Below are 20,137 nucleotides of genomic sequence, written 5' to 3' on the forward strand. Positions count from 1 at the left end.
AAGTAATCTGCTCATACTATGAAATACTGTAAGACTGTTTTGGTGTATACACTAGGAAAACAATGTACTATTGCTGTGGTTGTAAGCCCTGTTACAGTAAGCAGAAAGAAATACATGGGTACAAATGTTAACATTTTATCAAAAGTTTATCTTTAGCCAGGATCAATGCAAGAGTTAATCCTAGACTCACAGCACTTGTCACTTACGCCACTGATGAGAAAAACACTGGCGCTGCCAATTAGCCGACAGTGGGAGGAATGTGTTGATAAATAAAACCTGACTAAACTGAGACACAGTCAGTTGACTAAGGCACTGAAGGACAAATCATACCTAAATGTAGTGACGATAGAGGAAACATTTGTTGTTTGAGGAGCATATCAGTAGGGTTCAAAAGTAAACTTAGAAGTGTAACAATAGGGTTTGTTCTCTTCCATTCTCTACTACAATATGGATTATTTCTCTGAAAATATTAAGACAGGGGGGTATTCAACCTCGCATCACGGCTGTCGAGCTTGCTCGACAGCAGTGACCCTGTCCCGGTCAGTCTACTCGACCGAGAAATTGCAGGCGGGATTCAATGTCCCGCCTGCAGCGGGGTGAGAAGAGGGCATGGCAGCAAGCTGCAGCCAAGATGAGGTGAGCTGCAGCCGAAAGCTCGACACTTCTCGGCCGTTCTTCTGCCGAGATACCCTGTTCAATGCTGTTGAGGAAGACAGCATTGAATAGGGCCCGGCGGCCATCTCCCCCGTTAGGAGATGCTCACTGGTGATTGAATATCCCCCTGAATTGGAGAAAAAAAACAACACCAGAAAAAAAAACACATTAAAGACTATTTTAGCAGCATAAACTCAGGCTCCTCCTCTCTATACACTGGCCAACCAGTAAGCACCCAAATTTTAAACAAAGCCGAAATGGACAAATATTGAGTACAAGGAGGGAGAAGAGAAAACATACTGCGGCGAGCACAAAAGAAAGGATGTGCAGTTTTGCCATGGAATCAGAGAAAGGGGTACAAATATCCTCCTTCCGTCTAAAGCGGAACTGGAGACACTGGTGATATCCCACAGGCTGCCTGTACAATGCACCACACTCTCTCTGTATACATATATCACAAGGCAGGGAATACAGTACTTGTTCTGTAACACAGGAGCCTCAAACCTCCATGGCATACATACACGTAATGTAAATAAATCAATAGAACTTTCCTAAAGAGTATACTAAAGGCCAAGTGACTACTTTAAAAAGCGCCAACAGGCCTAGCTTGGACCACATTTCCAGATACAGATATGCATGAACCAATGCAAATCCAACGGACAATTTTACTGAACAAAGGAGGATGCCTTTACAAGGCACCTCTATATCTCTGTATACATATATCTTGAGTCTTCTCTCATTACTGACCTGTAGAAAGACAGAAAGCAGAATTTCCAGATTATTACGGACACGGGGTGAATGGAGAACTTACTTCTCTGGGCAATATGGTCTATAAAGAGACATGACTAACAACAGAATGCTCCCAATTGAAACAACCTCTTTGCTGAAAAAATAACAAGGAAAAAAACCATTCTTCCGTGTCCATATTTTCATATCCGTGACCTCAAAAGGTTGAAAAAGGTGACTTAAGACAAATTTCAAGTCCCGGGGGTCAATTAATGAGATTTTACAGGCTGAACAAAAAATTCTTGTTACCTTCTGGATTTGTTCTATTGTTGCATATTTGACACAAAACAAACGTTTTTTCAATGATCATTTCAGGTACTGAAGGAAACAAATTTGTCCAACACTTATACCACCCATGTGACAATAAAAATCATCCCCCGGTACTTGTTTCCTAGAACGGCGCCCACGATTTTCAATCGTATGGCATCTTATGCATTGTATCGCATCGCATGCCATATAGCCGCATGCGATGCGATTTTTAAAATTGTATAAGCACCCTAATGGGTGTTTTCAAAGTTAAATGGCCCCCCTATACGATTTTTAATTGTATGAGCACCCTAATGGTTGTTTACAATGTTAAATGCACCCCCACTATCAACGCCAACCCGAAGTGTGGCGGTACGCGTCCTCCGACCTTTTCATACCCCCAGTATCCACGTCGGCGTGGAGTTGATTTTATATAGTGTGGCGACCATAGTGTGTACTTTACATGTATTCCGCATCCGCTCGCCACACTATCTAAAATCAACTCCACGCCAACGTGGATGGTGGGGGGTATGAAAAAGTCGGAGGACGCGTACCGCTGCGCTCGCCATGCTTCGGGTTGGTGTTGATAGCGTGGGGGTGGTTTTAACATTGTAAGCACCCATTACGGTGCTTATACAATTAATAATCTTATAGGGGGGCCGTTTAACATTGAAAGCACCCATTAAAGTGCTTATACAATTTAAAATCGTATCCCATCACACTGTATGCCATATACAATGGTATACGATTTTAAATTGTATAACATCGGGTGCCATCGCATCGCATACCATTCTAAGGCTTATGGTATACGATGCGATGGGCGCCGTGCTAGGAAACAAGTACCCATCCCCACACTTACACTTAAATAACTAAATGTACAACCTTTAGATTCTACAAACTCCACCCAAAAGATGATGTGGCTCCAGTTGATAGCTCTACTGGGGTAAATTTACTAAGATGGGAGCTCTATTGAGATGGGATGTTGTCCATAACAATCAGATTCTACTTATTTATTTAGCACCTTCCAGAATATAATAGTTAGAATGTGATTGGTTGCTAGGAGTAACATCCTATATTTAATAAAAATCCTGTCTTAGTCAATTTACCACACAGTGTCTAGACCAGGCATGTCCAACCTGCGGCCCTCCAGATGTTGTGAAACTACACATCCCAGCATTCCTTGCAATAGTTTTAGCATTCCCTAATAGCAATACTATGGCAAGGCATGCTGGGATGTGTAGTTTCACAACATCTGGAGGGCCGCAGGTTGGACATGCCTGGTCTAGACAGCCCAAAAGGTTGACAGGGTCAAAATGTAGACATAGAAAAAGTGGACACATGATAAGGTCAACACGACACCGATAGAGGGAGAATAAACTAGTGGCGAACGCAGCAAGCCCGCAAGGGGGGGTGATCCACGTCCCCCCCCCCTTGTTGGGATTTCGGCGATCGGGATTTAGACCGCCGGGATTCCGACCACTGGGATTTCAAACTAATCCCAAAACAACAGCACCTGGACTAAATGATACAACCCCGTAACCCACACATGGCCAAACTGTGGCTCTCCAACTTGTAAAACTACACATCCCAGAATGCCTTGCCATAGTTTTAGCATTTCCTAATAGAAAAACTGTGGAAAAGCATTATGCGACTTTTAGTTTCACAACAGCTGGAGGGCCATAGTTTGGCCATGCCTGCTTTAACTTAAGGAGTCTCAACAGAAACAGATGAAGAGAGTGCCTGTTCTCATGAGGCAGGGATTACATTAGATGTATTGGATAGCCCACAGGAGAAGGAGGAGAAACTCTTTACTGCTCTTTATAAGAAGATAATTGGATAGAATGTTCCAACATATCCTGAATTAACGTATTAATCCAACAAGGCTAGGACGTGTTTGCTGTGGCTGAATGAAGCAAAAGAGGCTAGTGTGCCTCTGCCTCATAGAGCAACCTAGTCCAGGAATTGAGGCTTAACATGTTATTCAGGTGAACGTTTTGCAAGAACACCCACCTTATCAGGGTTGCTTCTGGATATACTCCTTATATTTAAGAGTAATTAAGGGAATTAAAAAAAAAAAAAAAAAAACTCAGCAGACTGTTCATGTTCCAAAACCCTACAGGAAAGTTTGACCAAATATAGCTGTCTCTGAACATCCACACACACACACACACACACACACACACACACACACACACACACACACACACACACACACATATATATATACAAAGGGTATTTAAAATATCTAAATAATTCGAAGACTACCATTAGTTACAAGCCGTAACTATAGCCCACACCACAGACATGATGTGAAAGCAAACTTCTCATCTTACAGGGAGACAGGTTGTTTCAAGGGGAGGATGAGGAGAAGGAAGGGTACAGTCCAGCAAAAACAGACCAGGCTCCCGGCCATTATAAGGGCGAGGAGCTGCTTATCTAAAAACTAGAGCTTATCAGGGTATTCAATCCAATTTCTGACAGTCAGAAATACTGGCCAATTCGACAGTTAGTATTCAATTTTTTACAAAAGTGGCCGCAGTGAATAGGTGTGTGCCGATATTTCTGACTGTTGGAAATATTAACACACACTGAATACCAAACTTTGCATGTACCATTTAAAAACATTTTCCTTATGTTGAGGGGCAGAGATTATAACATCTGTTATACACTCTATTATTCATTTACAGATCTGTGCCACTCTATACAAGAATATTGGGGCAGATGTATTAAGCCTGGTAAAGCGGTGATAAAGTGGAATGTGAAATCCAGCCAATCAAACACTGATTGACTGGTGCGTTATCACCTTCCACTTTATCACAAGGCTTAATACACCTGCTCCATTGTTTACATATGATACAAGCATATTGTAACATTTATGAAGCGTTTTATATTTACCTTAATATTGTTAAGAGTATTTGTAACGGTTAAATTGGCTTTTGATTGAACATATTGGCAGCAGTTATTAAGGTAGCCAACTCATATCAAATAACTATTGTATAATATGGAGTGGAGGCTACTTTGTTCCCAAACACTGGGGGTATAGTCAATGCGGGCGGCAAGCCCTGACAGCAAGTATTTAACGGCCTCCCCTTCACTCACCGTTTCCACCTCACCTATTCCCTGAGGCCAGGTGGAAACGGCAAATGTGGCTATCAAAACGGTCAAAAAAGCCATCCACGCCATACAAACACCCACCGTCACCGCCAGGGCCGGCAACAGAAATCTTGGGGCCCAGTACACTGATATCTCTGGCGGGCCCTCCTAACCCTGCCCCCTTGAGAAAAACATTTTCAGTATGCTGCATATTGAATGTGTTTTTTAATTGTTACAAAAGAAACATAATTAATATCCACTAATACCGGAGGAGGGTCCGAGTAAGTACCCTTACAGGAACCAGGGGGGTGCTTTTATAAACCATTGCTAGGCACTGCGGCAGCTATGCTTACAGCCCCTGAGCACCTCAGAACCTTGGGGCCCCTCACAAACTTGAGGCCCGGTACAGGCGTCCCCTTTGACCCCCCCCCCCCGTCACCTGCCCTGGTCCCTGCTTAAACATAATCCAGAGTCAAGCTTGTGAGACAGAATTTGGCCATGTCAGACACAACTTAAGTCTGATGTGCAAGAGTAATCCTAGTCTTTATCACAACAAACTATAGGTTTCTAGAACAATAAAAATTAAAAACGATTAATATCCCATTATAGGGTCTAAAAACATTAAGTTCAGTTCCCAGAATGTTGGCTAGCGACTGAGATGTCAGCATCAATCTGCAGTTTTACAACAACAGGGACTAAGTTAATGGTGGTATTGAAGGTGTCTAAAATCAATACATTCAACTATGGACCAACTGTGAATAAGTTTCTGGAGCGTATTCGAAACACTGTTCTAGTACCAATAGAATATTAATCAAAGACATTTCTCAAGGAAAAAGAAGGAAGCCGCATTCATCCACCAAAGTACCTTCAGAAGCACACTGAAGATCTATTGCAGACAATGTGGCATTAAAGATCTATTAATGAATTTAAAGTAGGTTTCCTTTCTTTTGGTTACTGCATGTATGAATTAAAACACAAAAGATATATTTAGTTTAGTAAACAGACTTCTTACCAGGAGTAACAGCAGATGATTTAGCAGTTGTAGCTACTGTCCCAGGTTTCGCTATTTTGGAAGGCGCTTTAAGTCCACTTGGCTTTAGTGAACTCATCTTGTGATTTTCAATCAACAACTCTCCCAAATCGCTATCTTTTTCCAACCATTGAAACACTTGACTTTCTCTTGTTTAAGAAATAAAATGTTAAACCTGTAAGAAAAAAGGATTGCATGATTAAACGGCAGTCATAGAAACATACAAACGTTGGGTATTCTATGCACAAAAGGTTGTGCTACTAGGTGGTGCCTACTAAGAAACACATTTCCAATGCTGACTACTAGAAACCTGCAGTAAATTCCTTCTGGTTGACTTGACAAGAAATAATCCCAGCTTGTCACCTGTTTGTGTGCGATACAACCAACTCACACATTCTTGATTAAACAATACCTGATAATCCCGTATCCGGTCAACTGTGTCTTGATCGACCATGTTATGGATGACCACGCTTAGTCAACCGTGTCTAGGTAGGCGCCTAAATATAGTCAACAGCGTCTAGATCGACATTAACTAATGTTAGACACAAGTGTTAGGTAGACGGAATGTGATCGACCAACACATGGTCAATGTGTTTCTAACTTTTTTGCAGTAGATCGACTTGGTTCACACTTTACCATCAAAGTGGGCATAGAGTTAGATTATACTAGTGTGCCCGAAGCAAAACGACAGTAGTGAGCCCTGTGAGTGGGCCACTGTACACTTATTTGTTGCCCATGCGGACCTATGTCTACATAGCCACCCAAATTTTTTTGAAAAACTCATGTCGATCACCCTCAAGTCAACCTAATGCTTGCGTCTAGCTTTTGTTTCTGTCGATCTAGATGCTGTTGACTATCTTTAGTTGTCTAACTGGACAGGTTCTACAAAGTGTGGTCAATCTAGACACAATCGATCTGCTATACCATAATTGCCAACACAAGCCCCTATAAGAGACTAATTTATAGAGTATTAGGATTTTGTATCCTATTTCAGATCTAATGGGGGGGGGGGGGGGGGGGGAACATGCAGATAAGTTTCATTTTCTGTAGGAGAACTACATTATTTTGTCCAAGGTTAAAAAATAAAATATAAACAAAAATGTAATGCTCATTGTGTTTCATATAAAAAAATAAAAATAAAAAACATACAAAAAGAGGACGTAAACCTAAAAAGTATAAAAACACCGCTTGCTACATTTGATTCACCAGCTCCAGTCTCTGATTTTTCCCCAGGGTCCCAAAAGCTTCTGTAATATATAACCACTCATCCTCTTAATAAAACCTCCCTTTAAAAAGCTGCCAAATGGGTTGTGAGCAGGACAAATAAAAAGTCACTCTATATTTTACTAACCACTAACTCAAGTCTCCTTGTAGAATCATTGTGATCAGTTTTCAGCCAGAAAACACAGCATGTCCTGGTACTGCGACTAGGGATGCCAATCCCGTGGCATTTTTCATTCCCAGGAATCGGGACTGAAAAATTCTCAATCCCGTGATTGGCATCCCTAAAAGAAAAACTCATCTATTCCTCACAATAACTTACTTGGGAGAGCGGGGGAGGTGGTAGCTGTGCAGAGGCACAGGAGTGTGGCACCGGGAGCTGCCGAACAGGTTGCAGTGGTGCATTGGTGCAGGCAGGCGCAGGAGGTGAGCGTGTGCCGATGGGAGCGGTTGCTCGGACGGCAATTTTAAAGCCAAATCTCTGGATCCTGCCAATCCCAATCATGGAATTCGCCACCTTAGCTGCGACAAGTAGTACCATGGACAGGGAATGTGTCTTTAAAAACGGGCTTTCCACATTAAATAATGCATTTAGTCTACTCCTTTACCAATCATAGTATGTTGGTGTGAGGGGGGAATCCACCTTTGGAGACCCCACAACTTCTCTATTTAGTAGGGTCCTGGAAGGACACCAAAACCTTTTATTTTCAATGGGTAATAAATAAAACAGAGGAAACATACAATCTTAATACATAAACATATTATATGCTGCTGTTATGAGTCATGGTCTAAATCCTATTGAATATTTATAGAAAGAGCTGAAAAAGGAAGTCTAAAGAAAGCTCCCATCACACTGGAGACTGCAAGAGCAGTGGCTAGAGAACTACTTGTCAGGTACAAAAGCCTCAGTGAGAGCTACTGAAATCACTTTATTACCTCTAAAGATTGTACAAAAAATTATTAGGATAAGTCATTTTCATTTCTGTAATTTAAAATAGTCAGTTGAATGAAAACTTTAATGCAAAGTATGATAATGCGTGCGTGCGTCCGGGTTCCCGTCACAACTGTCGTCTCCCTCACCTGGCTAATGGCAGCCGCAGCACTGAAGGGGTTAAACCCCCAGGTGCTGCACCATCTGTAAAAGGGGACTCATTGGTCTTGGTTTGAGCTCCGCACCCAATAAGCTACCAATGCAGAGCATGGTCAATGGTCAATGATCAAGGAACAAGTGTAGGGTCAACAGATGCATGTTAGTAGATGTCTCAGGAATGTGTCAATGCATACACAGCAGCAAAGCTGTTTCACGACAGGTGGTAGGACCTGGCGGTGGCAGTAATATATCCACCGCTGCACAGTTGGTGGAATCAGTAACAGGTGGTTACCAATGGTAAGAAGGCATGCCCTATTGGGTCTCGCGAGACCCGAAGCCAGGCTGATCGCTTGGCCTGGGCGAATATATATATATATATATATTACACATAAATGTACATACGCACAGAAAGTTTCTGTGAATTCATATTATATGCCTGAGTTAATAATAAGGCCGACTGCTATGACTGCAAGTAATATTTCTACAGCACCCTATATTTTTATGTAAAGATAAGGTATATAAAACTCGTCAAAGAAGATGTTTGATGTACCCAACTAACTAGAAACAGAAGTTTAAAGGTTACAGTTTTCTGTTCACCTGTGAAATTCCTGTGATAACAGGCCACTCCTAAGTGAATTGTGCTTCTGAATGATTTGTTAAGGCAGACATGTCCAAACAATGGCCCTCCAGCTGCTGTGAAACTACAAGTCCCATCATACCTTGCCACAGTTTTGCTATTAGGGAATGCTAAAACTATGGCAAGGCATGCTGGGATGTGTAGTTTCACAACAGCTGGAGGGCCACAGTTTGGACATGCCTGTGTTAAAAGTGTCTTTAAATAAGCTATACTATATGGATACACCTTTCACACTGCACAAATAACCCAGTTTGTTGCCAGGTCAACACGGATCACTGTGCAGTGTGAAGCACCATTTGGAAAAACCTGGGTCCAGCAACTCTGCATTCTGACCCGGGTTAAAAGAAGTGTTTTAAACAATAGGAAGGAGGCAGTGTCACCTCCAAGGGCTGCCTCCTCCCCTTCCTCCTGATGACACGCCACCCTGCCCCCGTGTGACATCAGTGACCTGACTTATTTTTACTCCCAGGTGTGACCCGGCATTGGCAATGTGAAAGTGGTATAAGTAGAAATAATCACAGAACATTGGGATATTACAAAATATAGATTTAATTTGCCACAATGTACTAAAGAAACAATGCGTACTTTTTAATTGAGTTGAGATTACCTTGTGGCTATTGAAAAGCACATCCCAAACAAAACCTAAATAAATGTAAAAGCACTAAAGCCTCTAATTTTCCATTTATCTCAACTTAATCAATTTAAGTTTCACATTATAATTAGGAAATCACAATGTTATTAGCATTAGCTTTAAGAAATGTAGAGTAAGTCAACCTGCCTAATGCTGCAGACCACCCAGAGGGGATGAGTCAACCTGCCTAATATTAAACAATATAATTAAGCTTGTATCCTTCGCTTTGTGGTTGATTAGATTAGAAACACTAGTTTATATATGGACATAAGTTAGCATTAGAATCCCCAATTCGCTTTTATCATCCACTATTCAAACTTTAAGATTGGCTAGACAGGGGTGTCAAACTCAAATTCATCGGGGGCCGCATCAGCAGTTTGGTCACCCTCAAAGGGCCGGTTGTATCTGTAGGTCCCCCTGTATAATTATAATGCCATGACACCACAGGCTGCTCCCCTTGTATAATATAAAATGAATGCCATGACACCACAGACTGCTCCCCCTGTATAACATAATAAAAGTAATGCCATGACACATAAATGATTATACAGGAGGAGCAGCCTGTGGTGTCATGGCATTATTATTATTATTATTATTATACACGGGGACACCTCAGGAAACAGCAGATATATATATTTTTTTTATTGTGAGTGTGATCCTCATCCTCACTTACTGTTTCTCCTTCTGTCCTGCAGCTGCTGCGGCTTCCAGCTTTTCTTCACTGTTTGCTGCGGCCACACTGTCCCCGACTCCCGGTCCAGCTTCCCTGCCTGCTCCTACTTCTCTACAGACGCATGGGCGGGCGGCGTCATCGTCATGACGTCCCCACCCAGTGTCTGTCACTGCCGGGCATCATAGGGAACAGGCGGCCGGGCCCTCCTCCACGTAGCCGTAGAGGCCGGCGGCCATGTTTCTGTAGCCGCATACATATGTGCCTACAGGAACATGGCCGCCGACAGTGGAGGAACAGGTAAGGTGGCCGCGGTGGGGTGGGGTGGGTGAGAGGAGGTGGCCTAGGCAGGAGCTGGGACACACTGCCCTGCGTACTATGTCCCTGCGTACTATCTCCTCGCGCGGGCCACATGACTAGGTCTGGCGGGCCTAGTGTTTGACACCCGTGGGCTAGAAGGTCCCTTAACCTTCCATATTTTTATTCTTTTTCTCTCCCTTTAGTTGGTGGCATGGATTTCCAGGAAGGCAAAGTCTCATCTTTCACGACTTGGTGCTCCTCTGGAATTCTGTGCTTACGTAATTTGCTAAATACATCAAACTCCCCACTTACTTTTGATGAGGCAATGGAAATGTATACATTTCTACCACAACATAGATTTTCATTTTTCCAGACTACTCACTATTTAAACTACATCCTTTCGAAGTTACAAGATCAGGACTTTGTAAATTTCCACCATATATGCCCGTATTATTCCGAATGGAATTAAATCTGGAAACAGAATTACCAGAGCTGGCCAAATGGACTTCTAAATGTTCAAATACAGATGCTAACCTTCTACATTGCTTTTCGAACTGCGGTCACATCCATACATTTTGGCGTAAACTAAATCATTAAGCCACAGTAGATCTAAGCATACCTTTTCACTCTGCACTGTTTTGAGTACTTAGGAGATCAACCTGACATCCATAAACATGGGTAGGAAGGCTATACCACAACAATGGATACATGATTCGGCACCTCCTATGGGCAGATAAATCTGTAGGTGTGTACCCAGCTTAAACAATCTCATTAGATCGCTTACAAAATGCTCCGTGTGTAGGGGCCATAGCGATGCACAGAATGGCCCTGACAGATCGTTCAGCGGCACATTGCTGGTCTGAGCACTCTTATTGATCTAGCATCGCCCAGAACACTCAACACATCTCCCTGTGTGTAGGCCCCATAAGGAGCTAGAAGCCCTTAGTAAGTGCTGCAGGCAATGTAAATGATGCACAAGAGGCAATGTCCTTTCATGAGTGTTCCATTAACATTAATGCATTTATGATATATTTAGTAGTTTTTGAGGAGTTCACACAAAGAACAAAAGAAAAAAAAACCTGGAATGCAACACACCTTGCAATAACAAGCCAAAAAATCCCACCCTAAGGAAAATCTAGCCTGTGTGTTTTGTGTGGGAGGTGAGAAGTAGGAAAATGCAATTCAATCTTTAATGTAGAAAATAATCTATCCACAAAACTACAGTCATATCAAATATTGAATACAGAAATGTACATAAAAAGACATGTACAGGTCGAGTATCCGTTATCCGAATTATTCCGAAATACGGACATTCCAGAAAGTGAAAAAAAAAATTTTTTTTGGCTAAAAATTTACTGGGGACATATGTAACAGCATCACTGGGGACATGATATGTAACTGGCACTATATATGTGCAAGACAATGATTGCTTGGCATTCAAATTCAGTGCTGAGATAGCACACACATTTTGTTTCACGTTTTGAAACCTTGTTTTTTGAACAAATAAAATATATTTGTGTGTATTTTATGTGGTAATAAAATATATTTGTGTGTATATTATGTGTTTATACAGCATAAATGCAAGATACTTCAAAATACATCATTGAAATATTAAAATATTCCGAAATACGGAATAATCCGTTATCCAAAATTCTCCTGGTCCCGAGCATTTTGGATACGGGATACTCAACCTGTATTAATGTTAAGTTATAAATTTATCAAAGCTTGGAGAAAGAAGGTAGTATCTACATAAGTATTATTGAACGGTGTGTGTGTGTGTGTGTGTGTGTGTGTGTGGATAGATGTTCAATAATAACTCTCGAACGCTTTAACTAATAGTCTTCAATCTTGGCACACTACCTTATCTTAAGGGACGACCTAAGATGGGTTTAATCAGACGACCCCTTAAGAGTGCTGTCATAACGGTCCATGCTATTTCTGTTGTTTTCATGCATGGTGATATGTTGTTGGGAAGCTTATGACTTTTTGAATACAACACTATAAACAGACTCCCTTCAGTGGACCCTTAAAGGCCTATAAGGGTCCATTAAATGAAAAACATTTTCACTTTACAAAACTTTTGGCAGAGAGGTCTGTGAATCGAACACTGTAGATATCGTTGTGAAATCCATGTGAGATCAATCCCTAGTCAGGTATTTCTCTTGATTGTTTGCTTATTCATTGAGGGCTTTCGGGATCTTCTGTTCCTGCTGCAGCAGCTCCTGCCCTGCAGTGGTTGGGAAGGAAAGGTGGATAGTTGTAGATGTGCTCTGGCTGCTGCAGCTTCTGCCCTGCTGTGGTTGGGAAGGGAAGGAGGATAGCTGGAGACTTGCTGTGCCTGCTGAAGCAGCTTCTGCTCTACTGTGGTTGGGTAGGGTAGGTGGATAGCTGGAGACTTGCTCTGGCTGCTGCAGCAGCTTTTGCCCTGCTGTGGTTGGCAAGGGTAAGTGAAACAAGATTTGCATAAGCATAAACTTTCACCCATCTGTAGGACTGGTACAGGGGGTACAGGGTTCGCAAATACGCGCTAAAGAGCGTATTTCACCCGCAAACGGCGGCCAGAGACTCACTAGGACATGGTCGGCGGGCAGTGAGTGTCAGGATGGACATGCGCTCCTGAGCGGGTCTGTATGTAACTGCAGCAGGGCAGCGGAGGCAGGATGATGACGGGAACATGGCAGCACAGGAGGTACTGGGGTGGAAGGGGAGCCGGGAGCTGAAGAGGAGATAATGTGGCTGTGATATAGCAATGCTCCTCGTCTGCAGCTTCCGGACGTCCTTCCGGAGTTCCCCGCCTGCAGCCAGTTGGCCTCCCTGCAGTTGCTGGCTCTCACTTCTGTGTGCCTGGCCTCCACTGCCACGGCAGCACCAGGGGACGAGCTGTGCTCCCCCACCTGCCCGCAGCCAGCGTCTGTGCAACTCCCAGCTCTTACCTCCGCTTGCCTGGCCTCCACTGCCACTGCAGCAGCCAGGAATGAGCTGTGCTCGCTTGCAGTTAGCCTGCCTTAGTCCCCACAGCTCCAGGCCCCCATCCACTGGATGCCCAGCCTCCTTGCAGGTCCCACACCTCATTCCCCAGGTGTATGGCCTCCACTGCCTCTGCAGCACCTGCTTCATGAACACTGGGGAAGGCGAGTCGAGGAGACATCAGCCAGTCCCCTGCCCAACCCAGGCATCAGCAGCCAGGACTGCAGGATGTGAACCAGCAGCTGGGCGAGCTCTTGCACTCCCTCTGGACCCAGGAGAACACCCACCAGCACAGTTGATGATAAGAGACCAGACTGGCATTTGTTTTTGGGGGGGAAGGGGGGTGGATTACTAGTTCTAGCCCAGTCCCCTGGGTTTGCCCTGGTATAGCTCAGTCACAGAAACCATGTGGGACTGCACATCCCAGCAGGTAGGAGTACTGAGGCATTACGGTGTTTGGCATATGTACTGGGCATTACGGTGTTTGGCATATGTACTGGGCATTATGGTGTTTGGCATGTTGTGTAATGGGAATAATGGTGTGTGACATAACACGTAAAGGGCATATCGGTGGGTGGAATAATACGTAATGGGCATATCGGTGTGTGGCATAATACATAATGGGCATATCGGTGTGTGGCATAATACGTAATGGGCATATCAGTGTGTGGCATAATACGTAATGGGCATATCAGTGTGTGGCATAATACGTAATGGGCATATCAGTGTGTGGCATAACTGTAAATAAATAAATAAATAATACCATGCCCTGTGGGACCCAGAAAAGGTCAGGTAGGACCCCAATTTTTGTAAGTGAGGGGTACAAGGGACCCACTATTTTGGGGGGGTTTCGCAATCACTACTGGTAGCATAAAAAATTACAGTCAGAAGCTTATTGGTAAGGACTTTCTCTCTCACCATAAATCTCCATATTGTTTGGATTGTTATAATTCAGTGAGTATGCCCTATATTGTTTGTCCGGGAGCTCTGACAATATTGTTAACAACATTGTATAGTGCAGTTTAGGAGTGTTCCATCAATTTCCCTACTACTGATGTAAGAATAACTAGTCAATAGCGGCTTGCCTATTTTTAAGCTAGTGTAAAGCTGGGCATAAACTAGGTCGACCTGTCCCCTCAGAGAAGTCACCTGCAATCCCCCCTTGAGCCACCCGAGACAATCCTGGACAACAGGATCACATGCGGTCCTTTTGCATGTGATATATCACATGCGATCCCAACCAAGCCTGAATGTCTCAAAAGAAATACAACAGACTGATTCCACAGCCTGTGCGACTTGCAGGCTCCGGTCGATGTGCACGGTACTGCGCATCACATTGAACCTGCTGTTCAATCACATTTAATTTGGACTCTATTAATGTGATGAATAGCTGCATTCACACAAAAAGAGCCCAAACTTCATGTGAATTGCCCTAGTATATGAGGGCCTTTACAGTGTCACTCTGGTTTATAAAATGCATCTTCTCTGCAATGCATTAAGTGAGTTACAAAAGCCTACAGTGAATGCAAAAATTCTATGTTTGGCATACATTTTCACAAACATAAAATTGCTTTACCAAAACCCCAGTAGCAGGAGGGATGATTCCTACCGCTTTCAGATTGCAAATGCAGGGTCGCACCGGGACTTTGAAACGGGTCAGTCCCTGTGCGACCCTGCTTGTTCGGTCTGTTCAGATCATATCAGCGAACTAGCAATATTGCTGGTTCGCTGACATCATGTGGGGGCGCGGTGGAGCGTCATCGGGGGTGGGGGAGGAGGCAGCGCTTAGAGCTGGTTCTGCTCCAAGTGCTGCCTCCTCCATAGTGTGAACAGGAAACTTTTTACCCTGTTCGTATTGCCATGTTGCTACCGGTTAGCTGTAACCTATAACCCCTTTCACATCGAACCAATTACCGCGTCAAACCGGCCAGAAACCGGCATAAACCTGGTAATTAGGTGCAATGTGTAGGGGTATTACTCAGATCATTAGATGAATAATGAGACATAATAGACCTACTGAGAATTGCTTAAATTAAATGTCATTCAAATCCATTAAAAAGTAAATATTTCAGAACTATTAGCTTTAATACTACCATTTTATTCCTTTTAAAGATTTAATTCTTGCAAAAATAGTACTTACAACATTTCATGGCAAATCACCATTAAGAATCACATTTAATAACTAAATAGCAAACTATAAATGCCAGTATAAGTGCTCCTGAAAAAAAACAAAAACTATAGATGACACTTTGGTACTTGTTTCCTAGCACGGCCACAATCGCAGGCATCGGGTGTAATTTTTAGTGGTCTGCGACCAACGCGATGCCCCCGATTTTCCCATTGAAATGCATTGAAAAAAGTCAAAATCGCGTCGGTCGCTTCGTATGCGGCTAAAAAAGGCTTAAATGGTCCAGACGCGATGCCCCCGATTTCCCATAGGAAACAATGTTAAATGCCTCAATTTACCCGCAATGCCCCCCATTTCCCATAGGAAACCATGTTAAATGCCTCAATTTCACCAAATCATCATAGGGAACAATGGTAAATGGGCCAGAAACCCCCAAAAACACCCCTGAACAGTGAAATGTCCCCCCAAAAGTAGTTTACGCCACCCCACGATCAACGCGAACCCTTAGCGTGGCGAGCGCAGCGAGCCCGCGAGGGGCGGCGGTACGCCTCCTCCGACCTTTTCATACCCCCACTATCCACGTCGGCGTGGAGTTGAGAATAGAATAGTGTGGCGAGCGCAGCGAGCCACCGAGCCCTGCGAGGGGACGCGGATACCTTCACAGGTAAACGCGTGCCTTTGCGGGCTTCACAGGTATCCGCGTGCGCTCGCCACGCTTCGGGCTCGGTGGCTCGCTACACTATTCTATTCTCAACTCCACGCCGACGTGGATAGTGGGGGTATGAAAAGGTCGGAGGACGCGTACCGCTGCGCTCGCCACGCTTCGGGTTCGCGTTGATCGTGGGGTGGCGTAAACTACTTTTGGGGGGACATTTCACTGTTCAGGGGTGTTTTGGGGGGTTTCTGGCCCATTTACCATTGTTCCCTATGATGATTTGGGTAAATTGAGCCTTTTAACATTGTTTCCTATGGGAAATCGGGGGCATCGCGTCGGTACCATCGCACCCGATTTTTTAGTGCATGCGATGGCCGCGATGCCCCCGATTTTTACTCACGATGCCCACGATCATGATCGTTGTGGCCGTGCTAGGAAACAAGTACCGACACTTTCAATTTAGATCACTGAAAAACAATAAATCTAGGCTAAAATGAGGTTTCCACAGCAAAAGTAAAACCAAGGGAAGGGAGTTGCATAGCAATACAGCATAATGATATTCAGGGTGCTGCAGGCTCTGGGTGGCTCCTGATGAGCTGGAACAGCTGGATATTGTTTGACAGCTTGTATTAGCTCAGATGCAGGTAACCACAACAAAATAGTTAGTTAGCAAAGGACGCGTATAAGGGCGTCTAGCCAGCAATAAAAAATAATTAATACGAGTTCCACCAGTCTTGATTATTGAGTGTCGCCCTTATGAAAATAACCACTAAGAATTAATGCAGAAAACTCAGCCATATGAAACCGTCCCTAGTGCTGTCTACATTCCATTAAGAGAACAGAGCACAACTATTTTCCTGGACGCACTGTGGATATTTAAAGATTGAGGAACCTTGAGAACTTTAATCTCATGTCTGGCTCTCTCAGCAACAACAATATGATGTAATAAATATTACATGCATTACCTTTTTGAGTCATTTAAGTGGAAATTATTTTCGTTTAAAATATTAAATACTTTGTTTTAAGTATTATCGGGGGTATTTATCAAAGCTCGGAGAAAGATAAAATGGTGAGCGATAAAGTACCAAGAAACAGCTCCTACCTGTTCTCTTTCAAACACAGCCCTTAAAATGCAAGTTAGAAATTGATTGGTTAGTACTTAATCTTTGATCAAGCATTGATAAATATCTTCTTATTTTTGTGTATGAAATAACTTAATTATGCATAACGTAACTATATATTGTTTTGTTCTAACTTTAAAACGTTTTCTAGAGCCTTCTTTTCAACATTAGAAGAATCGTTGCTATATTTGATCAGTTAGTAGGATGTCCAGTTATTTTGCTCACATAAAAGCAAAGTGGAAACAATTACATGACAGGTGTTATTTTAACTGAATCTTTTGAAAACACTTAATATACAGTACACCTACCCTAGAGAAACAAACGCTTAAAGTAAACTTATATGTATTTAATTGTTTTACTCCTAAGCTAGCCATTCACATGACAAAGCTGCAACTCTATTCGCTACACATGTCACTTGTGTGCCTTCTGAGGCCAGAAGGTAACCAACCACTTACACATAACCACAAGCAGAATGTACAATTTGTATCTATTACACCTCATAATTTATCACCACGGTGCCATAACAAAAAGGAACAAGAATACAAATACCATCACCATTACATGGTATATTAGTAAGCAATGGATTGTTGCTATTTTGTCTGCCATTTCTCAAAGATCATATAGGAATATTGTTTTGCTATATACATTGCCCTTTTAAGTTTCAAAGACAAAACAAACAATTAACATTTTAATACTCTATAAATATCTCACAATAACATAAAGTGTATATTTCTGTAATTTAAAATAGATTCCTTATAAGCAACAATGAGAATGAGAGAAAAAGACTGAACAAGAAAACATTTATTAATGTGAGACTATGCCCTTATGGCAGCGATGTGCACTGTTGTGTACTCATTTTACTTCCAGGTAACCCCAGGCAAGCATAACCCAATTTGTATGTATTGAAAATTGTATAGATACTGAAACCCTAAACTGCCTTACATCCACTGCGGCCTGTCATCACTAATGGAAACAAGATAAATTATAATTCCTGCTCGGCACATTTCTACATAGAGGTATGTGTGCTACAACAGGAGGGACTATACGCACACATATACTGTAGGTACAAGTAATAGGATCATCACCACAGCTAAATAATGCAAGCCCGGGTAGAGGGTAAGGAGCACTTCCCATTGCATGGTAATAGCCACCTAAAATAAAGGTTGGTAAGGTATGCTGGGAATTGTATTTCCACTGCAGGACGAACCTGTGTCACCCCAGCACGGTCGGGGCTGGGTGGGCACAATAATCGGGTGATCATGTGGGCGCCCCTCATATGTACCGTGCTGTCTGGCCACCCTACACTGACAGCCCACCGCATTCCTGTTTCCAGGAAAAGGATGGACACCTCCTCACCCTTGAGCACCGGAGACGGCGATGTTACCGGTATCGATGTCCCGGTGCAGTGCGGGAGAGCGGTAACGTAAGCAGGGCCTGTCCTTCAAGCCTCCCGCCGCTACCGGTACTTAGCGAGCTGTCATTGAACTCCGTTCTTTCAGTACAGGCCTCTGTAGCACTGTATTCAGCCACTTACCGTGCCCGTGGTCTCCTCCTCCTTTACCCGGTTCTGTGACGGCGGCAGCAGCAGACCTACCGGTCACCGAGACGACTCACTGCGCGCGCATCTCCGGCCAGTGCTCAGCCAGTCGCGAGCAGCAGGAGAGGGGCGCGTGAGCCTGTGCGGGTGTGAGCGAGTGCGAGGCGAGGGGCGGGGAGAGCGACGTCATAGTGTCAGCAACTTGCACGGTGTTATCGGTGCTAGCCTAGTAGTCGTCTCTGGCTGACAGTGGCTGAGGAGCTCGGGCGGAGGCCAACAGAAATTTTAGGGCCCGGTATACTGATATCTCTGCCCCCCCCCCCTCAACCACACACGCAGATTTTTATTACATGGAATGTGTTTTATTATAAAATATATATAATTAATATTCACTATGCAACATAGGTGCAGATTTATGTTTTTGCTGGTGGGTGCTCAAGCCAAAACTATAGGGGAGTGGCTTCATGGGGAAGGGGCGTAGCCAAAAAATACCAATTTATATTACACAGCACAGTTGATAAAGATATTTTAGAGCCTGACTGAGCACTGAGCAGATATTTATTGCCTGACAGTCACTCACTAGTTAGATGCTGCTGGGCCTGGGCGGTCCCGCTCCTGCCAGCCAGCTGCCAGGCTACTATTCTGTGTCACTCACACTCACAGTGTCTCCATTTGTTGGGGACTGGGACGGGGTTGGGTCGGGACTGGGTAAGCTGCTGCCGCCTCCAGACTGGACTCCAGACCTCCTCGCACGCAGGCTGCACCAGGTGGCAGGCCAGACGTGCTGTGTGACTAACGCGTGCGGAGGAGAGGGAGGGGGGAGGTCGGTGAAAGCTCCAGGCGGGTGAGCGTCAGCGACATGCAGGAGGCGTAACAGTGTGCGGGACGGGGAATGCACAGGGCGCCGGGTGGAAGTGCCCTAGTAGGGCGGCCGCGACGGGTAGGATTTGTTTTACTACAACTAAAGATTCAGCAGTGCTGCAGCGGCCAGCGGAACTCGGGGGGCGGCTGCCAGTGGGTGCTCATGAATGTCCGTGGGTGCTCAAGCCCTTGAGCACCCACAGAATTGGCGCTTATGCTATGCAATACGTTAGGGCACGGCAGATGGGAGGGTGCAGTATTGTGTGTTGTAAGGGTTGCTGTGTTGCGGACAGGTGCTGTCAGGGTTTCTGGATTGGGGTCCATGTAATTTTACCTCCAGGAACCTGGGTGGGCAGGCAGCACCTTTATAAACCATGGTTGGGGCTGCCAGAGTCATACTTACAGCCAATGAGCCTCCCCAGAGCCTTGGGGCCCCTCACAAAGAGTGTCCCCTTTGACCCACCCCTGTCGCCATACCTGATGACTTTTTGGCAGCCAAAAAGTCAGTAA

General features: G+C 44.0%; 1 protein-coding gene across 11 annotated transcripts in view; it reads right to left on the reverse strand.

The window, feature by feature from the left end:
• Positions 1–19,029, reverse strand: part of CLIP1 (CAP-Gly domain containing linker protein 1) — a 99,984-nt gene extending 80,955 nt beyond the window's left edge. For 10 of the 11 annotated variants that reach the window (XM_083151332.1, XM_083151335.1, XM_083151330.1 and 7 more), the window contains exons 1-2: positions 18,764–19,024; positions 5,792–5,984 (exon numbers count right to left, since the gene is read on the reverse strand). In XM_083151332.1, coding sequence (XP_083007458.1) covers positions 5,792–5,888 — 97 coding nt within the window. In that variant the 5' untranslated portion in view covers positions 5,889–5,984; positions 18,764–19,024. Of the gene's footprint in view, positions 1–5,791; positions 5,985–18,763 lie in introns of all 11 variants that reach the window. The other variant, XM_083151334.1, reaches the window with a different exon arrangement.
• Between the last annotated feature and the right edge of the window lie 1,108 nt (positions 19,030–20,137).

This window comes from Crinia signifera, chromosome 1 (genome assembly GCF_055691185.1).
Source record: "Crinia signifera chromosome 1, ASM5569118v1, whole genome shotgun sequence".
Taxonomy (NCBI): Eukaryota; Metazoa; Chordata; class Amphibia; order Anura; family Myobatrachidae; genus Crinia; species Crinia signifera.